This window comes from Quercus lobata, chromosome 3 (genome assembly GCF_001633185.2).
Source record: "Quercus lobata isolate SW786 chromosome 3, ValleyOak3.0 Primary Assembly, whole genome shotgun sequence".
In the NCBI taxonomy this organism is placed as follows: Eukaryota; Viridiplantae; Streptophyta; class Magnoliopsida; order Fagales; family Fagaceae; genus Quercus; species Quercus lobata.
The window spans coordinates 29,226,603-29,251,389 of NC_044906.1; the positions used below are offsets into that span (position 1 = coordinate 29,226,603).

Below are 24,787 nucleotides of genomic sequence, written 5' to 3' on the forward strand. Positions count from 1 at the left end.
TATTATTCATTTTTTTTTTCCATTGAACCATTTGGCAGGCCCTAGAAGCTCCACTTTTGATATGGCGTTGTTGGTGGCCATAACAGAAAGCGCACTCTCTCATGCAAAAATAAGTTGGTCTTCTTTGTCTTTGTGATAAAACATTTTATTATTATTATTATTATTAAAGTTTAGTCTACTCTACATGAAAAAGTAAAAGTAATACTAGTAAGTCTTAACCATGTTGGATTGTTAGGATTTGAGTTGTGAATATGTTGAGCAAGCATATGTTAAGTTTCAAATTGAATGTTAGCTAAGTCGATTTAATTTATTTAAATAATTGTGTAAGCTTTTAATTTTTATCAATCCATTTATGTAACTAACATAATATAGAATATAGATGTAAATGTTTAATGTTGCATTAAATGCATTAAAATGACTACATAAAATTCTAAAAATAAAACTATATTAAATTAAAAATTAATTTTGACCGCCATAGTGTGAGCATGATGTCACTAAGGAGATTGAATGGAGAAATATTGGGAGTCGCCACCTAATTTAGGTCCAAGAAACAAATTAACCTTTATGCAAAGGTCTACGAACCAATCATTGAGTTGGAGTTAGGATACATGATTGAAAATGTGTTAGGCATTCAATTCCGCCTAACTAAATGGGACAACCTCCACTCACATATTCCATAGCCTACTTCTAATAAGGACCACTTAATAGGCTATCCTAATCATGCATGTAAATTAAAATTACAACATTCAAACACAACCAAATAGAATCATATTCATGATTACATCTATCAAAGTAATCAGGTTCATCATTCAAAACCCTACTAATGATTTTAATTAAAAAAACCTAATCAGATTTCTAATCAATTGAAATACCTCAATCATGTTTCTTGGATGTTAGAAGAGTCCCAAGCATTTTACTTTGGAATTGAAAGCTAAAAATCAAGCGCACATCGAACAAAAATGAAAATTCATGTTTTTGAGTGAGCATACGTATGCACGACTAAGGCTACATACGTAGGCTCCTTAAGTTGTGCACGTAGGGTTGAGTCTACGCACTCACCCTGAGGCGGAAACCCCAAAATTTAAAACTAACCTATCCTAAGCATATATTCTAACCTATCTGAAAGGCAACTAAATTTATCCTAAACTTATAAATTAAAACTACAAACTACTAAAGCAATAAAAACTAAAGTAAAAGGAGAATTAAAACAAGACCTCAAAGAAATAAAAGAAAGCCTACCTCAAATGAGAGAAGCCAAAACTTGATTTTGACTATTCTCCTTAATTAGTCAATCTATCATACAAACTAAAAGGAATTAGTAAACCTTTAACTAGAGGGACCCTAGGACAATACAGGTCTTGATCAAGTAATAAATATTAAACTCAAGGAATTTCATAAAAACTCCCTCTTGAATCACTTTTCTAGTGATTTGATGAGCATGTATTTCTCGGAATATATTCTTGTATTTTACAATGTATGCCTATAGGGCCTTTTTATAGGAGAATTTTTTAATGCAAGGCCTACTACCAACAATGTGGCCTTGCCTCAAATTTTCAAGAGAAAATTTCCATATGTCGCTTACCGAACCTTGCTAGCGTAAGTAAAGCTTACTAGTCTGTGTACGCAAAACTAGGGTTCCAAAGGGTTTTTCATATTTTTGAAAATATTTTGAGTTCTATATTATATTTGCTTGACCAAGGATTTATGTCGTAATGGGTACAAGGTGTTACACTATATGACAGCAAAATAGTAAAAATACTATTGCATTTGTTGATATAAGTGAGTGGAGAGTCTAGTCCGTGTGGTCACAACTCACGAGTCACGAGTGAGAAAAGGATGTAGATAGTCTTGTCAAGGGGACAACTTTCAGATATAAAATTTATAGACTTTAGTTTCTGTAAGGGAGCTTTTGGGAATTGAAGCAGTAGAGTTGGTTCATACAAATGAGTGAGTGCTTACTCGAATTGATAAAAGCAACAAGAAAAGTAAGAAAGACGAACAAAACCATGGGTCCATGATGGTGAACGAGAAATTACATGTTTGAAAATAAAGTGTTTGACAATCAGAGATTCAAAAAATCCTATGTTGTTAATGGAATCAGAATAGATGAAAAAAGTTTAGAATACACTTCGAAAGAATAGCATCACAAAACGCATGCAAAATCCGTTTCAATGAACAGCTATAAGCATGAAAATCCGTTTCAATTCACCCCAGATCTCCTGGGTTGATGCAATCAACATTACTACCTATCTGTTCCTTGGATGGGAACTTAATTACTAGAGTAGGCTTGGAGTGGAAAAGAGGTAAATCTTTCAGATGTGAAAATGATTGGATGTGTTTTGTACGTGCATATAGTTTTTAATTCTTTTTTCTTTTCATTTCAATGAAAAGGTGATGTATAAATATAGATTAGATTTAGAGTCTACTAAATTCATTTTTATTGATTATAACATTAATAAGTTTGGTTATCGATTTTAGGATGATCAAAAGCGAAACAATATTAAAAGTAATTAACGTTATATTCAACAAAAATGTTTATAAAAAATATCAATTTCACAGTCAAGAATGTAGATACTAATACTGAAAACATAAATATATTGAGTCAGAAGGGAACTTTAAGAGTGATATGTAGAATAAAGTTTAGGCTAATTCGGACATTCCATAGATTGTAGCTCAATGAACAGGACAAGTCTACACAGACAATCCTCTAGAGTCTCTAGCTAGCACTACACGGTAGTATTCTCCTTCTTGCTCTGCTAGTTGAAATCCGACTATGGTGAACTAAAGTGTTATGATTAAGCATTGGAAGATGAAAGTTAGTCCAAACTCCAAAGTGGAAGTTTGCTATGAAGAATAAAAGGACTTTAAGTCAAATCAGACATAAGGATTTAACTATGCTACCATAGGGCAAGAAAGTTTCACATAACCAACGAGAATAAAGTCCAAGACTATTATAATTAGAGTGACCCTACTCGAGGAAGTCATTAATCTCACTTGACCCTTACACGACATTTGCTTGAGTGAAATTGTAGAATATTGTTTTTCAACTCTGTTTCCAAATCCTTCTTGTATTAGGTTTAGACCATCATTTAAACTCTATAGTGCACCTATACATAAACTCCACTTTGCACGATTTTTCGGGAGAAAAAAGAAACCACAATATCTATCTATATTATAAAATTGAATCAGTTTGGTGGATACATAAAATGGTGGCATATGTCTCTTTGGCAATGTATAAAACAATGACACGTATCTTTTTTTATAACTTCCTCTATTTATTAGGTATGATATGGAAAAATAACATCACATGGCAAACAATCAATCTATCTATATTATAAAAGTTGAATTCTTACAACTGGTGAATACACAAAATGGTCACACGTGTCTCTTTGGCAATATATAAACTATCTATCTATGTTATAAAAGTTGAATCCTTACAACTAGTGGATACACAAAATAGTGACACGTGTCTCTTTGGTAATGTATAAAATAATGACACATATCATCTTTTGTAACTTCTTCTATCTATTAGGTATATCATCTTTTGTAACTTCTTCTATCTATTAGGTATGATATGGAAAAATAACACTAGATGGCAGACAACTGCAGATACATGTCAATCTTTTTGCAATATGTTACCAATAAATAAATCTTAATGATCATTCTACTATTTTAATAAAAAACCACTATAAGCCCCTTTAAATTCTTCATCAAATTTTTTTTTTCTATCTCCCACTTAGATCTCGTAATGATAAACATTTACTAACCATTATTATAAATATTTAGTTACATCGAAGGGAAATTGTTGTCCATATACATGATAGTAGACCTTTGGATTTTAAACTTAAAGCCGCATCTTTCAATTTAGTTAATGTATGTTATAATTTTCTATTTTTTATTTTCGGAAGAAGGATGACTACAACTCTAAAAGGTATTACTACCTATTTTTAAGTACAATAAATGTCTATTTAGAAACCACTTATTTTGCTGAAAATTGAAAACACTGTAGTAAAATAATTTTTAAATATAAGAATAGTACTGTGGGACCCAGTTTTAAAGTTTTTTTTTTTCCCCTGAATAAAGTACTTGCAGGTTCCGTGACCAGTGCACGAGACCCACTGGAAAAGCATAATTTTGCTTTCTCTTCCTGCACTGTAGCCATGGGTCCCACATCTGAAAACGTGAAATGCTCTTCTCAAAAAAAAAAAAAAAAAAAAAAAACGTGAAACATAGGCGCAAGTGCTTTTCAGCACTATCCAAAGATACACTAAGTATAAAAAAATAAATGACATGTCTTTTAACATCCCTAAACATGCTAACGCCTCCCATGCAATGAAGAGGCGAAGTATATATGTAACTCATGAACTTAAGGAGTTATGCATAAGGTAGCAGCGAATTAATAAGCTGCACGATGCTTCAAACCTTTTCTCTCTCTCTCTCTCTCTCTCTCTATATATATATATATATATATAAATTGGTGAATTGACTATTATGATTTTTTTTTTTTTGGGTATTAAGAGAGTTTTAACTTTCAACCTATAGTGTTCGTTTCTGATAATATCCTCGAATTAATAAGCTACATGATGCTTCAAATCCCCTCTCTCTCTCTCTCTCTCTCTCTCTCTCTCTCTCTCTCTCTATATATATATATATATATATATATTAATTGGTGAATTGACTATTATGATTTTTTTTTTTTTTTTGGTTATTAAGAGAATTTCAACTTTCAACTTATAGTGTCCGTTTCTGATAATATCTATTTATTATCAGACCAAAATATCAATCGGTTTTTTGTGTAGGCGGAGATTGAACCTCAAATCTCTTATTTAACCATCAGAGATTTTACCAGTTGAACTAATTGAAACCCACTTTTTTTTTGGTTATTAGTATAAAGATATTTGCTTCATTTTTTTTTTTTTTTGGTTAAATAAGATACATGTGCTTCATATGTCAATAGGATTTTTTCTTGGTAGAGTAGATGCTTTATTTTCAAAGCACCTTTTGCATTCTTTTTTGTGTTAATTGTTATTAATAATTTGTATACGATGGTGGGCAGATTTATTGTGAGCGTTTGGATTCAGCGTTTCCGCTGAATCTCGTGTCTCACGTTTTCCATTTTTTTTTTTTTTCCTTTTCTTTTTGCTTTCACGCGTTTAAGGGAGCAAAATTTACTGTTCATGAGACAAATTTTACTGTTCACACACTGTTCTGTCATTGTTCACGTACTGTTCATCACTGTAGCAACACTGTTCATACATTAAAAAATACTAAAAATGGATCCCACGGTACTATTCACACATTTAAAAATTATTTTGCTACAGTGTTTTTAGTTTTCAGTTTTCAGTTTCAGCAACAATAAGTTCAATCCAAACAGACTCATTATGTGGAATCTAACATGGTTCGTGAATCAAGGAACTTTCGTGATATTTCTTCAAAACCAAGCTCTTTAAGACTTAATGTTGTCCATGGTATGTTGAACTTTCTTGTAGTTAGTAGATTTTTAAGGAAGTAGTAGGTTTGATATTGTATTTAGGATTATAAACTTAAATTAAAATGAATAAATGGTGTATGGTTAAAAACCAAAGACCCTGGTTGATTGGTTGGGCCTTTGTTCAAAACAATTAGTAATTTGTTTATAAGAGATAGGTGTTTGGACTAACAGTTGAGTTGAAACAATAATTCAACGTGGAGAAAGGAAAAGACAATATAACACAAGTCAAACTTTATAAAATATGGGATCGATTCTTGATTGTTTTACCTTCCTCGGAAAGTCCGAGGAGTATTTTTTCCAAGACAGGGATACAAGGTTCAACTATATTCAATATTACAGAGTTTGTCTCTCTCTCTTTCTCTCTGTTTCTGCATTAGATCTTTGTACATGGGGGATCTTTCCCTATTTATAGCTCTATTGCTCCAATCCTTGCCATCCACTTGTTGTAGCAACCCAAAAGGGAGGTCTTGCAATCCATGGAATCCCACATCACTTATAAGGAATGACCTCCTTTTAATGTATAGAGGTCTTTTTCCCTCACTATTGTGTGCTTTGAGTGAGAACAAAACTGTGAGGGGGTATGGGCTCCAAAGTAGACAATATCTACATAACTAGGGCGGGGTCATTACAAATGGTATCAGAGCTATGCCTTAGCCAGAAGTGTGGGCCCCACACACGGTGGGTCCCACATGTGGGAACGTGTGTGCCCGTAAGGAGGGTGGATTATAGTGACCCAAAAGGGGGGTCTTGCATTCCATGGAATCCCACATCGCCTAGGGAAGCACATGAGAATGTGTTTATAAGGAATGACCTCCCTTTAATGTGTAATTACATTTTCCCCATTGCTGTGTGTTTTGGGAGAGAACAAAATTGTGAGGTGTATGGGCTCCAAAGCAAACAATATCTACGCGTGCCCATTAGGAGGGTGGATTGTAGAGACCCAAAAGGGGGGGGGGTCTTGTAATCCATGAAATCTCACTGTAGAGGCCTTTTTCTCCACTGCTGTGTGCTTTGGAGAGAACAAAACCGTGAGGTATATGGGCTCCAAAACGGACATTATCTTCATAGTTGGGGTGAGAGCGTTACAACCTATAGGGTGGATATGATCCTTCAAGCAAGATACTTGTCTCATCTCTCTTCTCCCTTCCTTTGAGGTTGTGTTAAGTAGGTAACAGATTGTTTAGAAACTATTCAGGTGTCATTCAGCCATTAATACGGCATGTTTGTTTACTGCAAAGCATTTAATGTGGAGGGGATGATGGCTTCGTTAGGAAGCTTCCCTTAACTTTTGTTCGGATGGGCCACTGCTACTTTCTTCGGCTAACACCCTTGGTATGGCTTATCATTTCTTTGTCCTCCTTGATTCAATCTTTCCTTAGACTAATTTCTTCTTTGGACTACCCCCTTCCTTAGACTATTTAAACCTAGATACTCCATATGAATGTTCAGCTGGGCCTTCTCAGACTTTTGTCTAGGCCCAATATCCTTTAGCTCACCTTGGCACACACAAATGGCTATAGTTAAAGGATATGCTTATTTTTGTTACCCACTAATTCGATTGCATTAGAAAATTGTACCTTGCAAAGAGAAGGCAATGAAGAAGAGCAAAGAGCTCCTACCCAGAAAGGTATCAAGGCATGGATGGTGCTAATATTATTAGGATTTTCAGTCATAATTTGAATTTATTTAACTTTTTCCATTAGGCTGCTTAATTTTTAGTTGAGTTTTTAATGATTAAATTCTTTGAGAAGACGGGGATAAGGTAAGCTTATTAATTTTAAACAAAATAATTTTAATGGATAAAGTTTTTGCTTCAGTTTATATAATATGATCTTTGATTATTTTATCTGTTTAATTTGCAATTGTTTATGGCCAAAAAAAAAAAGATTTAATTAGCTCTTTATTTTTGTGTTATTATTTGTATTTATCCAAAAAAAAAAAAAAATTCACATCCATGTTCCTATAAACCATTTTCTAAATAGAAAAAAAAAAAAATCCTATAAACCATTAAAGACAAAGTTTAGCTATAAAATTGGTTGTAATTTAAGGTTACAACCTTACTCAATATTTTTTTTATTAGAAGTGAATTTTAACAAATCCACCATTGGATTACATCTTTTTCTTATAACCTCCATACGTGTAAAATTTCTAAAAAATTAAAGATCAATAGTTATGTCATCAATAAATTGTTTAAATTGCAAGTTTTTGTAGTTTTTTTGAAAATGCCACTTTGTATTAAAAATTAACGAGCATCAAAATACAGAGCTTCTAAGGCCGGTTGAGGGGATTCCTCTAACCAAATAATCTCATCATTAATACAATTAGCAAAACAGGGTAGAGAATGGGCAACGGAGTTGGCTGTCCGAGCAACACACGACATTGACTGAACTTGTAGACCTGTAGCCAGGCAGTGAATATCTGCATACAAATGACCCAGCTGAGAGTGAATCAGGCGTGAACTTGAGATGGCCGCCATAACAACTGAGTTGTCCGCTTCAAGCACAATATCAGTGAAGCCTACATCAACTGAAAATTCCAGTGCTTTCTTGCAAGCCAGCACTTCTGCTTCCTCGCTATCTTGAACCAGTGGTCCTCTTGCTGATAGAGCTGCCATAACCTCCCCCTCATTGTTCCAGATCACCGCCCCAAACCCTGTCGCCTTACAGTCCTGAAAGATTGCCGCATCGAAGTTAAGTTTGAAGTTCGATCTCGACAGAGGAGACCAATTTGAACTTCTCGCATTGACCGTCGAAACAGCCAACTGAACTTGGGACTGTTTGAACTCATCCAAAAATTCACTAGCTCTCTTTACTAGCCGAGACGGGTCCTGTATCACTTCACCAAAGATAACTGCATTGCGCTGTGTCCATATGAGCCAAGCTTGCACGAAAAAAAAAAACTCCAATTCCTCTCGAGATAGCTTCAACGTTAACTCCTCCACCAAGTGCAGAAAATCAAGTTGGCCGCCCTTACTTTTCTGCAACTTCCTCATGCTCCTAGCCCATACGTCCTGGGCCACGCTGCAATCCCACAACGCGTGCAACTTTGTTTCACTTGTTCTTTTACAGAGTTCACAAACACTGTCTTCCACCACATGTTTTCGAAGCAAGTTGTCATGGGTTGGCAAAATCCCATGACAAGCCCGCCACGCAAACACTTTTATTTTATTGGGAATGTGCATCTGCCATAGCTTACCCCATACCAACTCACCAGCCATTGCCATTGAGCTTTCCCCTTGCATGCTAGCTTCCTTCATGATTTTACAAGCCACCCTATACCCTGATTTAACAGAATAGACCCCATCTCTATTTAGAAGCCAAAAAAGAGAGTCAGCCACCATTCTTCTACTGAGTGGAATTCTGAGAATGGCCACGACATCTTCCTTCTGGAATTTCATTTCTATCAAGTGTCTATCCCATACTCCAACATTCCAGTCAATAAGTTCCACCACCCTCCATTCCCATTCTACCTCCTGTGGTTGATAAATCACCATGTTACTAGGGTGACTCGGTATCCACTTATTAGTCAAGACCCTAATATCAGAACCAATTCCCACACTCCAACAACAACCACGTTTCAGGACTTCTTGGGCGGCTAGAATGCTTTTCCAAACATACGAACTGTTTGGGACATCCTTTGCCTCCAAGAATCTACTCCTTGGGAAATACTTAGCCTTGAAGCACGTGTGTACCAGTGAACCTGTGTCCTGAATTAGCCTCCAACCCTGTTTGGCAAGCATTGCCAAGTTGAAACACCGAATGTCCCTAAACCCCATGCCTCCATCCTTCTTAGGTTTAGCCATTGACTCCCAACTCTTCCAATGGATCTTCCTTTCATCACCCACCTGACCCCACCAAAATCTAGCACACATGGTGTTAAGTTCATTACACAGCTTCACAGGCAATTGGAAAACTCTCATAGTGTATGTGGGAATAGATTGAGCTACGGCTTTGATCAAAACTTCCTTCCTCGCCCTTGACAATATTTTGCCCTTCTATCCCTAAAGCTTCTTCCAAACTCTATCCTTGAGAAAGGAGAAAGTTTGATATTTGGATCGACCAATCAAAGTCGGTAATCCCAAGTACGACTCAGACCTTGCTACCTCCTTTACCCCCAATAAATTTGTAATCCTTTCCCTGTGTCTTGCCTTAGTATTGCTGCTGAAATAAATCGAAGACTTCTCAAAGTTTATGCATTGCTCGGAAGCCGAAGCATACAAGTCCAAAATATCCATAAGCACCTGCACCTCTCCTTGGGTTGCCTTACAGAATAGTAGAGAGTCATCTGCAAACAAAAGATTAGAAATGCAGGGAGTTCTTCTATAAATGGGCATCCCATGGATCTGCCCCTCCATCTCCGTTTTGGCTAGAAGTGAAGTAAAACCCTCTGCACATAAGAGAAACAAATAAGGAGATAAATGGTCTCCCTGTCGGATTCCCCTTGATGGTGAAATATTACCAAAAGGTTTACCATTAATACAAACAGAAAAAGAGGGAGTAGAGACACAAGACATGACCCGGTCAATCCAGATCTCAGGAAATCCCATCTTTTCCATAATGCCTTTAAGGAAAGCCCATTCAACCTGATCATAAGCTTTGCTGATGTCCAATTTCATAGCAAGAGAGCCTTTTTTTTTTTCCTTTTTTAAGACAATGCATAGCATGTAAACATTCATAAGCTACCATGGCATTATCAGTAATGAGGCGACCAGGAACAAAAGCACTCTGGGTAGGCAAAATAATCTAAGGGAGTATTTGCTTCAGTTTATTAGCTAAGACTTTGGAAATTATTTTATAGATGACATTACATAGGCTGATAGGTCTATAATCGGACATTTTCTCCGGGGATTTAATTTTAGGAATAAGAACAATATGGGTATAATTAACAGTAGGATCCATATTTCCAGAATTCAAAAAGTCTAACATCGCTACAACAACATCATCACCAACAATATGCCAAAATTTTTGGTAAAAAAAAAACATCCATACCATCAGGTCTAGGAGCCTTTGTTGGTCCCATTTGGAATAACGCTGCTTTGATCTCATTCGCACTATATTCATTGGTTAGGATATCCTTCATATCATCAGTAATTTTGTGATGAACGGCATTCAAACAATCCTCCAACCGGTTACATGTACCTGCTGTAAACATACCCTCAAAGTAGCTGGTAGCTACCTGAGCGATATCTGATATGTCCTCCACCCATCTACTATCTTGAGTCCTTATTCCTTGAATCATATTTCTCCTTCTTCTGTTTGACGCCTTAGAGTGAAAAAATTTCGTGTTCTTATCCCCATGCTTCAACCATGAAATCCTTGAACATTGTGCCCAGTATATCTCTTGCTTCATTAACAAATCATCCAACTCCTTATTGGTATCTAAAAATTCAGCCTTACTGTCATCTGTTGTCTCTCCCTTATTGAGGTCTTCAACCCGCTTTTGGAGTGCTTTAATTCTCTCTGTATCAGGATGGGTCCTAGAAGAACCCCACACATGCAAGTCCGTACCACATGAAGCAATTCTCTCCTTAATTCTGTTCAAACCCGAGCCCATTTCCACTGGTTTCGTCCATGCCTTATGAACCATAGCTTCACATTCCTCCCACAGCAGCCACGATTCTTCAAACTTGAAACTTCTTGGTTCCCTTGCATGACCACTCCTATGATTCTTGATCTGCAAAAGTAATGGTGCATGATCTGAAGCTTGCAAAAAAAGATGGGTAACGACACTTGCCGAGAATTTCGCTTTCCAACTTTCTGTTTGACACAAATTTTGACATGTATATTAAGAGAGTAAATAACATGCAATTCAACGGTTAGATTTTCAAAATATATAGTAATTTTTATTTTATTGAGTAAGGTTGACTAAACTTTGTCCAACCAATTATTCATTATTTTTCCATTTCAAACAAACAACCAAATCAATGCATGTACGGTTTTTAATGAAATAATAACCATTAATTTATTAGAAAATCAATAGTCATTATTACTGATTGATTTTAATAGTAGTAAATCTATAATGAAATAAATATTAATTTTAAACCAATTACATTCTCTTACTATTTTTCTATTCCAAACCAACAACCAAATCAATGCATGTACAGTTTTTAATGAAATAATAATCATTAATTTATTAGAAAATAAATAGTCATTATTACTAATTGATTTTAGTAGTAGTAAATCTATAATGGAATAAATACTAATTTTAAACCATTGACATTCTCTTATGAAAAGAAAAAACCCCATAATATTATGCAACAGGATGATTGCTAAAGTGGTCTTCCCAACCAATGAAATAATGTCATTTATGTAAATGTGTGAATCAGATTCCTAATTAGCATAAAAAAAAAAAAAAAACCATTAGATAGTGTCACATTTGCATAAGTGGCAGCGTTTTATTGATTAGAAAAATCAAGAGTACTACTATTTCGGCAATTCTCCTGATAGACCTAATAATTTATCCTTTATGGGACATTACTTATAGTTATTTCTATATATAAGAATGCATTACATTAAATATATATATATATATTAAAAAAAGAAACCTACAATTACCAAAATCCCTTTTCCAAAGTTATTACTCAATGCCAAAAAGGTAGCAAAAGATTCCATTAAAAATTACAACAGAATGAAAGCATTGTAAAACCTCAAAATTTTTCATTATAATTCTATATTATAGCATTTCATTTCAAATCCTTTCCACTTTTTAAGTGTAGGACACTATAGTTTTGCTTCCTGATGCTAGCACTCATTGCAAAAAAGGTAGTGGAAGATTCTAGTGAATATTAAAATAGCTTGAAAGCAAGGTAAAATCTTAAAATTTTTCATTATAATTCTATGTTATAGCTTTTTATTTACAAAATTCAATCCCTTTCCACTTTTGATTGCAGAACAGGTATTAGATCTCTCATCTTCATATTGCAAGAAAAATGAGATAACTCAAGGAGGAGAAAACATATATGTCAAAAAATGCTGCCTATGAAATTGCTTGGAAAACAACAGTCACCATGATTTGACCATAAGTCAGTGGCGCGCCACATAGAGTTAAGGGGGAATTTTTTATTATTTTTTTTACATATAATATTTTTAAGGTTTTTTGTTTTGACCACCCTAAATTGCAATTTTGAACCTCCTGAAAGAAACCTAATAACAAATCAATTCAACACCAAATTTTATCTTGGCCTTTTTAAACAAAAAGAAAAAGCTAATAACAGACCAATTTTATCTAAAATCTGATAAAAAAAATAGCAAGCCCAACAACAAAAATTAGTAATTTGTTGATCCTAAATCTCAAGATAAAAAGATTAGGTGAGCATTAAAGTGTAAACAACTAACACTAAAAGACAATTAAGTGTAAGGTAGTGAAAGTAGGAATTGGGAAGTGAGGACTTTTTTTTTTTTTTTTTTTAATAATTGTATTATTGTGTTGAATTCTTAATAGAGTAATGCAATACACACACACACACACACACACAAAAGGGTTAGAAAGACTAATAAGTTGTAAAAGTTGAGTTGAATTGTTAAATAAAATAATTGAAAAGAATAAAGACAAAAACTAATAAATAATAAATTAAAATATTCAAAAGCAATAATAATTATAGTTCACTTAACAATAATAATTAATAATTTTATTATAATAAGAGACCATAGATGATTTCTAAGATTTAATTTTAGCAATACTAACCTTCAATATGATAAAAAACAATATGCTCAATGAAATTATAGTTTATCATTTTATTCTCTTGTTGTACAATGAATAAATTTCTAATAAGGAAATCACATATACTACAAGATTCATATTCTATCTAAGATTTATTATCTAAAAAATACTTGTGTTGACTTGAAAACTCTTCCTTCAAATCATAGGTTGCAAAAGATCTAATCTTATTATTTTAATGATCAAGATGAAAAAAGAAAATTTTAATGACCAAAATGAAATAAGAAAATATTTATAAAGAGGTCTTTGTCAATCTCTTCAACAAAAATTTAAATGATCTTCCTAAAAAATATTTTTGGATTAGTTGGATTTGACATCTGTTAATACTATGGAGGGAAAACGGAAAGGAGTTGCTTCGGAAAGCAACAAATTTGCAAAATATGCGGTACTTGGAGTCTTTGTTTTGTCAAAAACATTGAAGAATGAATGAATAACATGCTTCAAATAGCAACCTTGAGAAATTATTACACAACAATCTAAATGTATATAAGATGTTTTTGACAAATTTTAAATGGTTTTATATTCCTCTACGTGAACCAACGTGAACCAACATCCATTCCTTTTATGCATAGAATCAACCGGACTTAAAAGGACACACCAAAAAAAAAAAACCCCAATAGACGACACTTGAACAATTAATTCAGTGTCAATTTTGCCTCATTGATCTATGTGTAAAAATTGTTGAAAAATAAATATCAAGAAATTATGTTTATAAAATGTATATTTTTTTCACGACTTTAGTTTTTCAATTAAATGCATTACTAATCAGGTTTTTTTTTTTTTTTTTTTGGGGGGGGTATATTTTAGTGTGTTAACTAATGAGTTTATTGTACCTATGGTAGGCGGTACCTGATGGCTTGAAAACACATAAATCAAATCCAAACCATTGTGCCACTAAATGTATTTGATGGTTGAAGAGCATATACTTGAAAAATTTATTTTTATATTTTAGAAGGTACGAGTAAATGGTAAATTTGTGACTAAAATTTTATCCAATTAATTTACACAAAAGGAGGAAAACTACTAACATGGCCTTCTAGTGCACTCAATAATTTCTCACTTGTGATATTTGTAACTTATCTTTTTTTATTGAAAAAAAAAAAAAAAAAAAAACTCTAATAAAATTTAGCCACGAATTAAAAAGAGGCCAACACAAAAAATAAATAAAAAATAAAAACTTTTCTATATAAGTACACATTATAAATTAAACAAAAAACTGTGTGGAGCACGGGTCAATAACTAAAATATATACAAAGAAAAACCTTGTGCCTTTTTTTTTTCATGCCATATAAAAACATTCATGTCCTTTGTCCACTAATCATCTTGTGATCCGAAAGATGGTAATTGAAAGTTTGAAACCACATACCTTTATTGCAATGAGTTCACTATGGATCAAATCTTCAATGAGATACATAAGATATATCAAATGTTCGACTTTATTGAAACGAATGTATCATTCATGAAGGGATCCATAAGAAAGTTAAGATTCCTGAACTTTCTATGGGTTGCATAAAGGAGTTAATTCATTGGGATTATACTATTATAGTGCTTAGATACAATGTTTTGTTCTAAATTATAAAACTCTTTTTATAGTGGATTGTTTTAGTTGGGATAAGTTATTCTCGTAGTGATTTTTCCTTTGGAGACTTCTCTATCAATTCATCAAATTCAGTGTTTATTGCTTATGATTTTGTGTTTTGCTGGTTGTGGTTAATAATATTATATTATGGATAACATAATTGAGTTAAATTGATAATTTACCTGTATATTTAACAAATGGACAAAATCATAATGAAATGATACCACCCACCTAGTGTAATTTTAAGCTGTGTTACACAATAACTTGTTATATATAACAAATGGACAAAATCAGAATTGAGTTATATATATATATATATTATGAAACACTCAGAATCTCTCTCTCTTACAGTATACGTAGACCTATGTGTTTGGATCCCACGTGTTGTAAGAATATGATCCAATGAGATACCCTCTCCTCAATCAGATCTAACATATAAATGAATATATTCTTATTAGTAACCACTTAAAAAATATATAAATTTTGACAATTAGAATTTGATATATCAAGCATCTTTAATGTGCTAAAGGTAATTTTGTAAAGAAATTATTTAGAACTCGTCAGTTTTAAAAGGTTTTTAACTGCATGAATGATTATCTAAGATCATAGGGTTGCAAACAACTAATCATCATTCATTTAGCAGCAATGGAACCGGGGCTTACAACGTAAATGTATTTCTAGAAAATATAATATTGTAAAACCAGATACACCATTTTTTTTTTCTCATTGATTAAAAAGTGAGAACTCTGTAGACTGTAGCTGACTAGTTTATGAAAGAATATTACAACAAAACTCTAGGACAAAAAGGCATTCTAAATTGACAAAACTTTCAGCAGAATTTTACAAATCATGCGATGGGCAATACATGTAAAATAAATTACAATTAGGAGACACTGCTAATTGTTTACATCTTTTTTAGTCAATAATCAACTAAAGAAACATAAGCTCCTACTTCGTGTAGTGTCACGATCTTTGCGGCCTTTCAAAAATGATCTAATTGCAAGGTGCTCTGAAGCATAAGTCATGAAAGAAGCCAAAACAAGTCCTCCCACAAACATCAAACCTAACCTGTTAAAAAGATCACAAAAGTCTTTTTTAATTATTGGCATGTCGAACAAGAACAAATTGAACATACCATAACAATTTCAAGGCAAAACTTACAACAATCATATCTGTACACAATTATTGTTTTTCTTTTGTGTTTCCTAGGGATTATAATTCATTGGCAGTAATCATGTATAAGTCCTCCAGGATGAATAGAGAGAATGTAACTGAGATAACCCAACTGACCCTCTATTTCTCAAGAAAAAAAAAACCGCGCCGGGGGGGGAAGAAATTTGGATAATACAATAAATACTACATATAATTAGAAGAAAGGACCGAATGCCCAATGATTGTGGAAGTATCCCAGAGTCAAAAGTAATTATTGATAAATGAATTATGCATGACTATTATAGGGGAAAACAAAGAGGTGCAGAAGGTAACTGATTACATGTCTGCATCAAGCAAGAGAACAGAATTATATGACAAAAATTGGAAGTCATAGAGGGCCAATAGTGTCTGACATATAAACATAGTATAACCTTAGCTCAAATAATTGGAGTCATCTCTTTGGATTATTCTATGCCACTTGACTATCTAAGGGCATGTCCTAATTTACCTCTCTAATATCCATGCTTTTCCTTGTGAGTATTACCCACATCATTTTTGACCACCAACAATGCTACAGACAACTTTTTTTCACAATTTATTGAGTTGATAGATTGTGAATAATACAGACATGTCACTTTCACACAGACCACCACTAACATCACTTTTATGGCACACCAATCACAAATTGCTACCTCAGCAGTTGTGAAATTGTTTGAGCCCTTAGACTTAATTATTTTGGCCACCCTTCTACCAAAATGTTACCACATATCCATTTTAACGTCATCATCTCTACTACAATCATTTTATGGATAGAAGCATAATACAACCATTGAGTAAATTCAATATTTTTCTATTTCTTTTTACTTACGTTTAACCCCCATCAAAGTTATATTTAAATGATTTTTTCCCAATTTCCAATCTTTTCAACAAAATAAAATAAAAATAAATAAAAAATAAAACGCAAAAATAAATAAAGCAAGTAAAGATGTCAATATATAGCACTATGCTTATGCAAATTACCTTGCAAATAGAGCAGTGATCCCTAAAACGCATGGCAAAGATGGGGCTGCAACAGCCAAAAATGCCATCCCTAACCCATAACAACATGTCACAACATCGCAAGACAATCCTTGCCGCTGATGACCTGAAATGCATACAAGTATCAACCAATTTAAAGAACAACAGTAACTAATTGGCAGAAGTCACATAAAACAATGCATCTTAAAAATACAAGTACTCAGATGCAACAAACCTTTTCCAGAATCATCATCATAAGATTCAGGATTAGAGGAAAAAGATCCTGCTTGCAAAGCCGCTGCCTTTCCCCATAAATAAACCAGATACAGATAACCTCCAAAAAATAGAATGAACAATGTGAATGTCCACTCATACATCAAGAGCAAGCCAGTCCATGGCTTCACTTGCCGAGGCACAATTACTAGAGCAAGTACAAGGGACACCGCAACAGCCATAAAACAGATGACGGCAGATATTCCACCCAAATAAATAGGCACCTTGGACTGTGCATCATTAGATAACTGTTTAAGATCACAACAAATTATTTTAACACAAAATTATGGGACAATTATTTGTCAAATGCCAGTGTATGACCACACACTGCCACAGAATTTGATAGGTCAATAGTACAACAACAGCATACCATATAAGAATAAAAGCTTATAAAATATAAGTGATCCTGTAAAACCAACTTAAAAGAATGGGAAAAGAGAACTAACCTGATGGTTGGAATTAATGGTAGCTGAAGTAGAAACACCACTATAAGTCAGTGATCCACTCGATCTAATTTTGTAGTACAGGTGTCTGATATGATCACATAATGAACTTCTACAAAATGATCCAAAGTGCTCCCGTGTCTGCAAAAATTAAATACGTGTTCACATCCAAACAAAAACAAAATGCTCGGGGAGGGCAAAAAGTAGGGGGGTTAAAAAAACACTGTTAACTGCTGACCTGAAGAAAAGACCGATAGTAACAGAAGACTAAAGCACAAAATGGAAGTAGAAAAAGAAATTTGACAAGAAGATCATCATTAGGATTTCTGCCCCCACCAGTTCCAGGGAGGGATTCCGCAAGCTGTTCCCTAACATTCTGCAGCATAAAAAAACCAAATATAGAATATAAAAAGGCATGAATTCATTGGCTTAATCCTCTTCCACTACATAAAACAACAAACTAAACCATAATATCAAGCCATCTTGAACAGTGCATAAGCAATGCTATCTCTTTTCCACCCCATAAACCCCCCTTCTCGCTCTCTCTCTCACCCCCTTCTCTCTCTTTTCTAATCCTCTTATAAAAGTAAAAGGAAAAAGAAGTGTCACGCAAGGAAATGAATAAATAATATCAGAAAATTCCCACAAAGATAATTGGGTAAAAGAATTTGAATGCACCTGCCAGACATCAACAGGTTTCAGAAGCCAAGATGTCCACCAATCCCAAGGTTTAAGGGGGCCAAGTGTATAGTGAATAACACGGAGCTCACTCTCATCCACCATCCACTGCATATAACATTCAAAAAAATATTTGACAACTTGATTGGGTAGCTAAACGCACATCAAAAGTATATTTAAAAAGCAGTCATTTTACATGAGTCATCATTCCAACAGTCCACAAACTTATATGGAAAACCTTTTTCAACTATAATCTGAGTATTGAAAGTTCCATCTCCAATATAAACAGAGGTCATTAGTTAGTCACAAGCATGCAAATTGAATTTTGCACTTTCAGTGTTCAAGTATGACTACATTCTTTTCATAAATGGAGCTAGAACAAAAATGGTTCCCAGACATTATTACAACTGATCTAATCCATGAAATTGCTTTACACATATAAAGGAATAAGCAAGAACACTTGAAATTGTAATGCATATAACTCTGAGTTTAAAGGGATCATTTGTGTCACTGTAACCCTAACTTGCAGAAGGTGGAGAAAGCTCAAGGAACAAAAGAAAGGAAGAGGAGGAGAATTCAGTAATAATGTACTTATCAAAAAAAAGAAAAAGAAGGTAAGAACAGGTCATCACCTTGATCCACCAACACCATCCTCAAAAGAAAGGAAGAAGAGGAGGAGAATTCAGTGATAATGCATTTACCAAAAAAAAAGCAAGAACAAGTAATCACCTTGATCCCCCAACACCAACACCTCTCTTTCTCTCTCTCAGACACACACACACACACACCCCATACGTTCCCAACAAAAAGATTGCCTTCCATTTTAAACAGTTAAATAACATATTCCCAAAAAAAAAAAAAAATCCTTCCATTTAAGACATAACTCTGTTACAAATTGCACTGCTAGTAATATTCTCTACCATCTAATTCTTCAAATACAATTGCAACAATTGAAAAGCCTTTTCTGTATAAAAACCATCATCATTCGATAAGGCATAAGCATCGGAGACAATTATCAGAAAACGGAAAGAGGATACTTTGTAATTTATCTATGAAAATGGAACATTAATAACCTAGAATGCCACTCCCAACAAAAATGATGTTATTCTTCTTTTCTTTTCTTCCCTCCTTTTGACAAGTGACCACACAGCATAAGTTGTCATGTTTAGATTTTTACTAAGCTTCTGTTTATAACTCAGTTGGACTGATGGCTGTGGAGTGGTTAAATAGGATTCGTCTGTGCTTGGGGATAAGTTACTTATGAGACCCTTTAAATTGAACATTCATTCCACTAATCTTCGGCTGTCTGGGACTTGCAATATCTAAACAAATAAAAAGTAAAATAATGATAGACTGTAAAAAATAGACTGATCCAATCTAATTAAGATCATAAAAAGCAAAATTTTAATGTGAATTAGAAAGGTTCATACTTGGGCAAGTTTATTGAAAGGTGGTTAAGATACTGTAAACACTCAAAACCTACAACCAGAAAAATACATTTTTGCTTGACAGAGGTGCTTGACTAAGTAATAAATTATCATTCAGATGATGCAATTATCTTCAATTGTCTCTTCCTCTCTTCAACATAAATATTGGATAATGACCAAAAAAAAGACTGATTTACTTTTTTTGTTTCTTTTGGAAATTCATAATTTTCAACAACACAGGGCCCCCTACAATTACTAAATTAGCGGTTAACTAAATAGACTTAAGTATAACAAGAGTAAAATTGCCTTGTTGACTATTATCATTTAAGAGTAAAATTGCCTTGTTGACTATTATCATTTAACTTTACTAATCAAAAAAAAAAAGCCTTGTGTTAGAACAAAAGGATCTTATGATATATCTTATATCTTAAGTGATTTTTCAAAGATAATTATTATGCTTTACTAGTAATACATATCAAACACCAAACTGAAAATAAACATATACTTCGATGTATGCAGATTACATTCAACACTAGCCCACTAGTGTGCAATATGGAAATTCCTTTGATACCCATACATCATAGTCAGTACCTTGTTAGCGAGCATGTAAAGACCAACATCTGCATTATATAGAGTAGATAGCCGCTGCATTTCAGGAACTGATCTAGAATCTATCGGTAAATTTGGCTCAAAAACATGTGCATTGGGAAATCCAGTGTAATATGAGTTCAGAAAACCCTGGTCTCCTGTTAAAATGAAAGAACAAGATAGAGAGAGAGAGTAGAAGATATGATTGATAAGCCAGTAAAACTTTCTATAAAATTTATGCAAACACAAAAAAAGGTAACATAATTCCAATTTTTACAAGCAAGAACCACCTAAAGTCATGTTAAATAAGAATTTAAAAGCTTCGGGGGATATTTGAGTATTTTAATTGGAGCCCAATACTATAGTTGAATTCATATGTAATGGAACTCATATATCAAAGAGACTACCTAGTTCATATATGGCTATTTTGTGTTGATAATGAAGTTGAACTACATTTATTAGGCCAAGTAATGAATTAGACCTGGAAGCTCAAATGTGTTTGCCATAAATTTCAAAGAAATCACATATAAGATTTAATGCTGCAATTTGGTTTATTAATAAACGAGACAACAATTTAAAATGATTTTCTGTATTAAGTAAACATAGAGATCTAAAGCAATAGAAGGTTATCTACAGCAATTGGTTTATCAATAAATGAGACAAGATAAAGTGATTCTCTAGATTAAGAAAACATAGAGATCTAAAGCAATATAAGGTTATCTACAGCAATTGTTTTATCAATAAATGAGACGAGAGAATGACTTTCTCAATGAAGTAAACAAAACGATGTAAAGCAAAAATACACAATTGATAAAGAAAATATAGACAGTTAACAAAGAAATTTTACCTCCAGTATAAGAAAAAGTAGTTTTCACTTTGCTCATCATGTCACTGAATAAAGTTTCAGATGGTTCCACTACCATGACTCCAGAATTCAGCCTCTCAGAATGCTTCAAATTAGCACAAAATTTTCCACATTTGAAAAGATCCTCAATATTTTTTACCACAATGGTGTCCGCATCCAGGTATACAACTGCATAATATTTGAAAAGATCCTAAATACTTTTGACCACAATAATGTCTGTACTAGGAATAAAACAACTACAGAAAAACATAACAGATGAATCATGAGAGAAAAGGAGAAATAAACTGATATCTTATACTGATGGAACTTAATAAGCTCAGTTTCATGGCTGAGAAAGAGTGAAGAAACAAAGAACAGATCTACATCTTAGATTAATCACCAAATAGGACATTAGTAAAAAAAAACCCACTCAATCAAGACTGAAAGATTACAGTGCTAATTTGAGCTTTTTCAAAGATTTGTGTATAAATCCTGTGTACAGAGGTTTCCCCACAATTCTGATGAAAAACAAATTAGCTAAGTTGAGCTTTTCAATCATGCCAATACAGAAACTAAAAATACCAAACCTAATCCTTCAAATTACAAATATGTATTATAAGTAACAAGAAAAGTTCGATTTCAAAATACAAATATTCACAGATTAAAATAACCAAAGTGACATAATAATTGCTGGCAACAATTTCCACCTATTACAAACATCTTCTTTTCCCATAGATAATATACAAAAACCATTTTCCATCATAAAACTTTTACCTTTCTTGTACTTAGTCAAGTTAAAAACTTTAAGCTTTGTGTAGACACCCCAAAACCTCTTTGGACGCACTTGATTAGGATTCGCCAATAAACTAATCTTCTCCACTAACCACCCATCAGCCTGCACAATTATTCACCAAAACCACCCACAACCAAAAAAGCAGAAGTTAGAAAGTAACCAATATCTTAGTCTTAACTAACCAAGATGTGCAAAAGCATATGAAGTTAGTTTCATTTTTATTGCCAACAATTAAAATAACCAATTGTATAATAAACTAGGAAACACAAACACTTCATTTGGGGTGCTGTACCCGTATCATACCAGTGTCGTACCCACCGAGTCATGTTATAATTTTGCAGAAATTGCTTGTGTCGCTGTGTCATACCCGTGTCCGTGCTTCCTAGATAATAAATCATATTGAAATGCAAAGAGCCTTGTAGCTCAGTAGCTGTCCTTTATAAGAACAGTGTTCAAATCCCACTTCCTACATTGTTTTAACTATCAAATTATAAAATAAAGATTTTTTTTTTTAGCACAAAACCCGCCCAAAAAAATTAATTTTTTAATTTATTTTATTTCAGTTTCATCTAGCTAAACTTCCATAGCAACCATGCGTAGCATGAAAATTATTCAACCTAAAATAAACCAAAAATAGAGTCAACTAAACATAATTAGTAACCATAATTAGTAAACTTTCCCTCTTTAGCAAAAATCTACACATCATAAAACGTAAGATTGCCTAAATATCCATTTCCTTCCTCAAATTTCTCACTAACCAAACAGAACCTTAGAAAAAAAAACAAAGTTACCAAATAAAACACGCATACAGAGATGTAATTTACTAAATTAAGCATTGAGAGCTGGAATTTCTCGGCAGACAAACAGAGGAGGTTACCTCGAGAAGCTTCTGAGCGAATTCAGAAACACCATCGGAGATGAGAACCACCATGTCCTTCCTAGATCCAGTGTCCCTAATCGACTTGCCGAGAACCCTAACCCCCAACAGGAACTCATCTCCGTACAACAGCGTCACGTAGGCTTCGTCGGATGAGCCTAACGACGGCTTCGATTGAATCGAAATCAGAACTAGCACGAAGAATACCACAGCCAAAAGATTTGGTAATCTTTTCATCATAGAATTCGATTTGAGGAGGAGGAGGGAGGATCAGAAATATTTCTCGAGAAAATAATGGAAGAGGCTTTTCAGAGTTTGAACCTTATCATAGTTGGAAAAGTTTGAAAGGGCTTCGAGGTTGAATTTTCTTAATTGCTTTTGTGCTTTTGGTCTTTGACGTCTCTGACTATCTCACGGTACGTTATAATATTTTTACAATAAATTATAATAGTTGGTTGTTATTGATTCAAATTTGAAACTAACACTAAAATTACTTTTTTATTTAACAATAATAACCGATAACAATCTACCATTTAAGATTTATTATAAAAATATTATAAATATATCATTTCTTCTCGGCAAATAGTTAGTTGTCTTGTTTTAAAATATTTTTATTTTGTTTGAGTTTGTGACTTTAGGAAACGGGTTGTGTCTCCCGTGTCATACAGACGGCATATGCTCGCATCTTTTTTTTTTTTTTTTTTTCTTTGGAAGTGCACATGCTCGCAACTTATCGTACAAGTCTTCTAGAGAATTATCTCAAAAAATAAAAAGTCTTCTAGAGAATTTTTTTTTTTTGGGACAATTCAAGTGAACACGTGTTCTTTTTAATTCAAAAGTTGGAAATGGGATGGGGATTTCAAATTCTAGATGTGTGGTTGTTATTTGTGGTTGTTTCGGGTGGGATAAAAAAATAATTTAAGTTGTGAATCAAATTAGATTTAATAATAACTTATCACTTATAATTTGTTATAAAAATAGTGTAAAGTTTGTAGACAAAGAACTTCTCTCTTTTATTTTTAGTTTTTGAAAAAAAAATGGAATTCTAATTACTGAAAATAATGAAAAATATAGGTCTACAACACTCTTACAATATGTTTACAATAAATTCTAAATGATAGGTTATTACTTGTTGTTAGTGGTGGGTAAGAAAGTAATTTTTTTTTTTTTTTTGAGAAACAACCCCCTCGGAGTAATGATTTTATTAATGCATCCTTAAAAGATCAAATTGATAAACATCAAGAATATCTGGAGGAACAGACTCCATCCAGACAAGAAAAGGATTTCTGATAGCCTAGCAAGTTTGTGGGCAACACAGTTCCCTTCCCTATGAATATGCTTAACTGAAATAAAGGAAAAGCTAGAAAACAAAAACTTAATATCTTGCAATACATGACCCATATAAGAACAATCCATATAGTCACCAAGAATAGCCTTAATAACCATTTCAGAGTCACCCTCCATAACCATCCTATCAAACCCAAGTTCCTTCGCAAACACCAAAGCCTGACGAGCCGCTAACGCTTCCACCATCTCCACCAAAGCAGGTGATGGAATTTGTTGTGAAAGAGCAACCATAACTAATCCTTGCTCATTCCGGATTATCACACCGATGCCCGCTAGTCCATCCTGTGAGAAGATTGCACCGTCAAAGTTCGTCTTCACACATGGCGTAATAGGAGGCCTCCATTTTACTGCACGGGCTATCCTTGGGATCACAGTATGAGTGGGGCGAAGTTGCTGGAATTCTTGAAGCGCACCATGTGCCTTTGGAGCAACCTAACAGACCGGTACAATAGGCTCTCCCACACGGGCCTTGTTTCGACGCTACCAGATTTCCGATATCGTCATAGCAAACAACTCTAGTGAGGATTTATCTACCGACACACGTTTAAGTACCTCAAGAAAA

General features: G+C 33.7%; 1 protein-coding gene across 1 annotated transcript; it reads right to left on the reverse strand.

The window, feature by feature from the left end:
- Positions 1-15,581: 15,581 nt before the first annotated feature.
- On the reverse strand, positions 15,582-23,282 carry LOC115980172 (inositol phosphorylceramide glucuronosyltransferase 1). The gene is made up of 10 exons (XM_031102453.1): positions 22,879-23,282; positions 21,983-22,103; positions 21,212-21,397; positions 20,368-20,522; positions 18,350-18,457; positions 17,910-18,047; positions 17,675-17,812; positions 17,191-17,476; positions 16,959-17,082; positions 15,582-15,854 (listed from the first exon to the last, which is right to left on the reverse strand). The coding sequence occupies exons 1-10, from the start codon at positions 23,116-23,118 to the stop codon at positions 15,713-15,715; spliced, it is 1,638 nt and encodes a 545-aa protein (XP_030958313.1). The 5' UTR covers positions 23,119-23,282; the 3' UTR covers positions 15,582-15,712.
- Between the last annotated feature and the right edge of the window lie 1,505 nt (positions 23,283-24,787).

What these genes read in the sequence shown, in the direction of transcription:
- LOC115980172 (XM_031102453.1), bottom strand. Translation starts at nt 23,118, where the DNA reads ATGATGAAAAGATTACCAAATCTTTTGGCTGTGGTATTCTTCGTGCTA. An exon ending in CCATTAATTCCAACCATCAG is followed by an intron (nt 17,477 to 17,674) that starts GTTAGTTCTCTT and finishes GATCTTAAACAG; the next exon opens with TTATCTAATGATGCACAGTC. An exon ending in ATCACTGCTCTATTTGCAAG is followed by an intron (nt 15,855 to 16,958) that starts GTAATTTGCATA and finishes TCTTTTTAACAG; the next exon opens with GTTAGGTTTGATGTTTGTGG.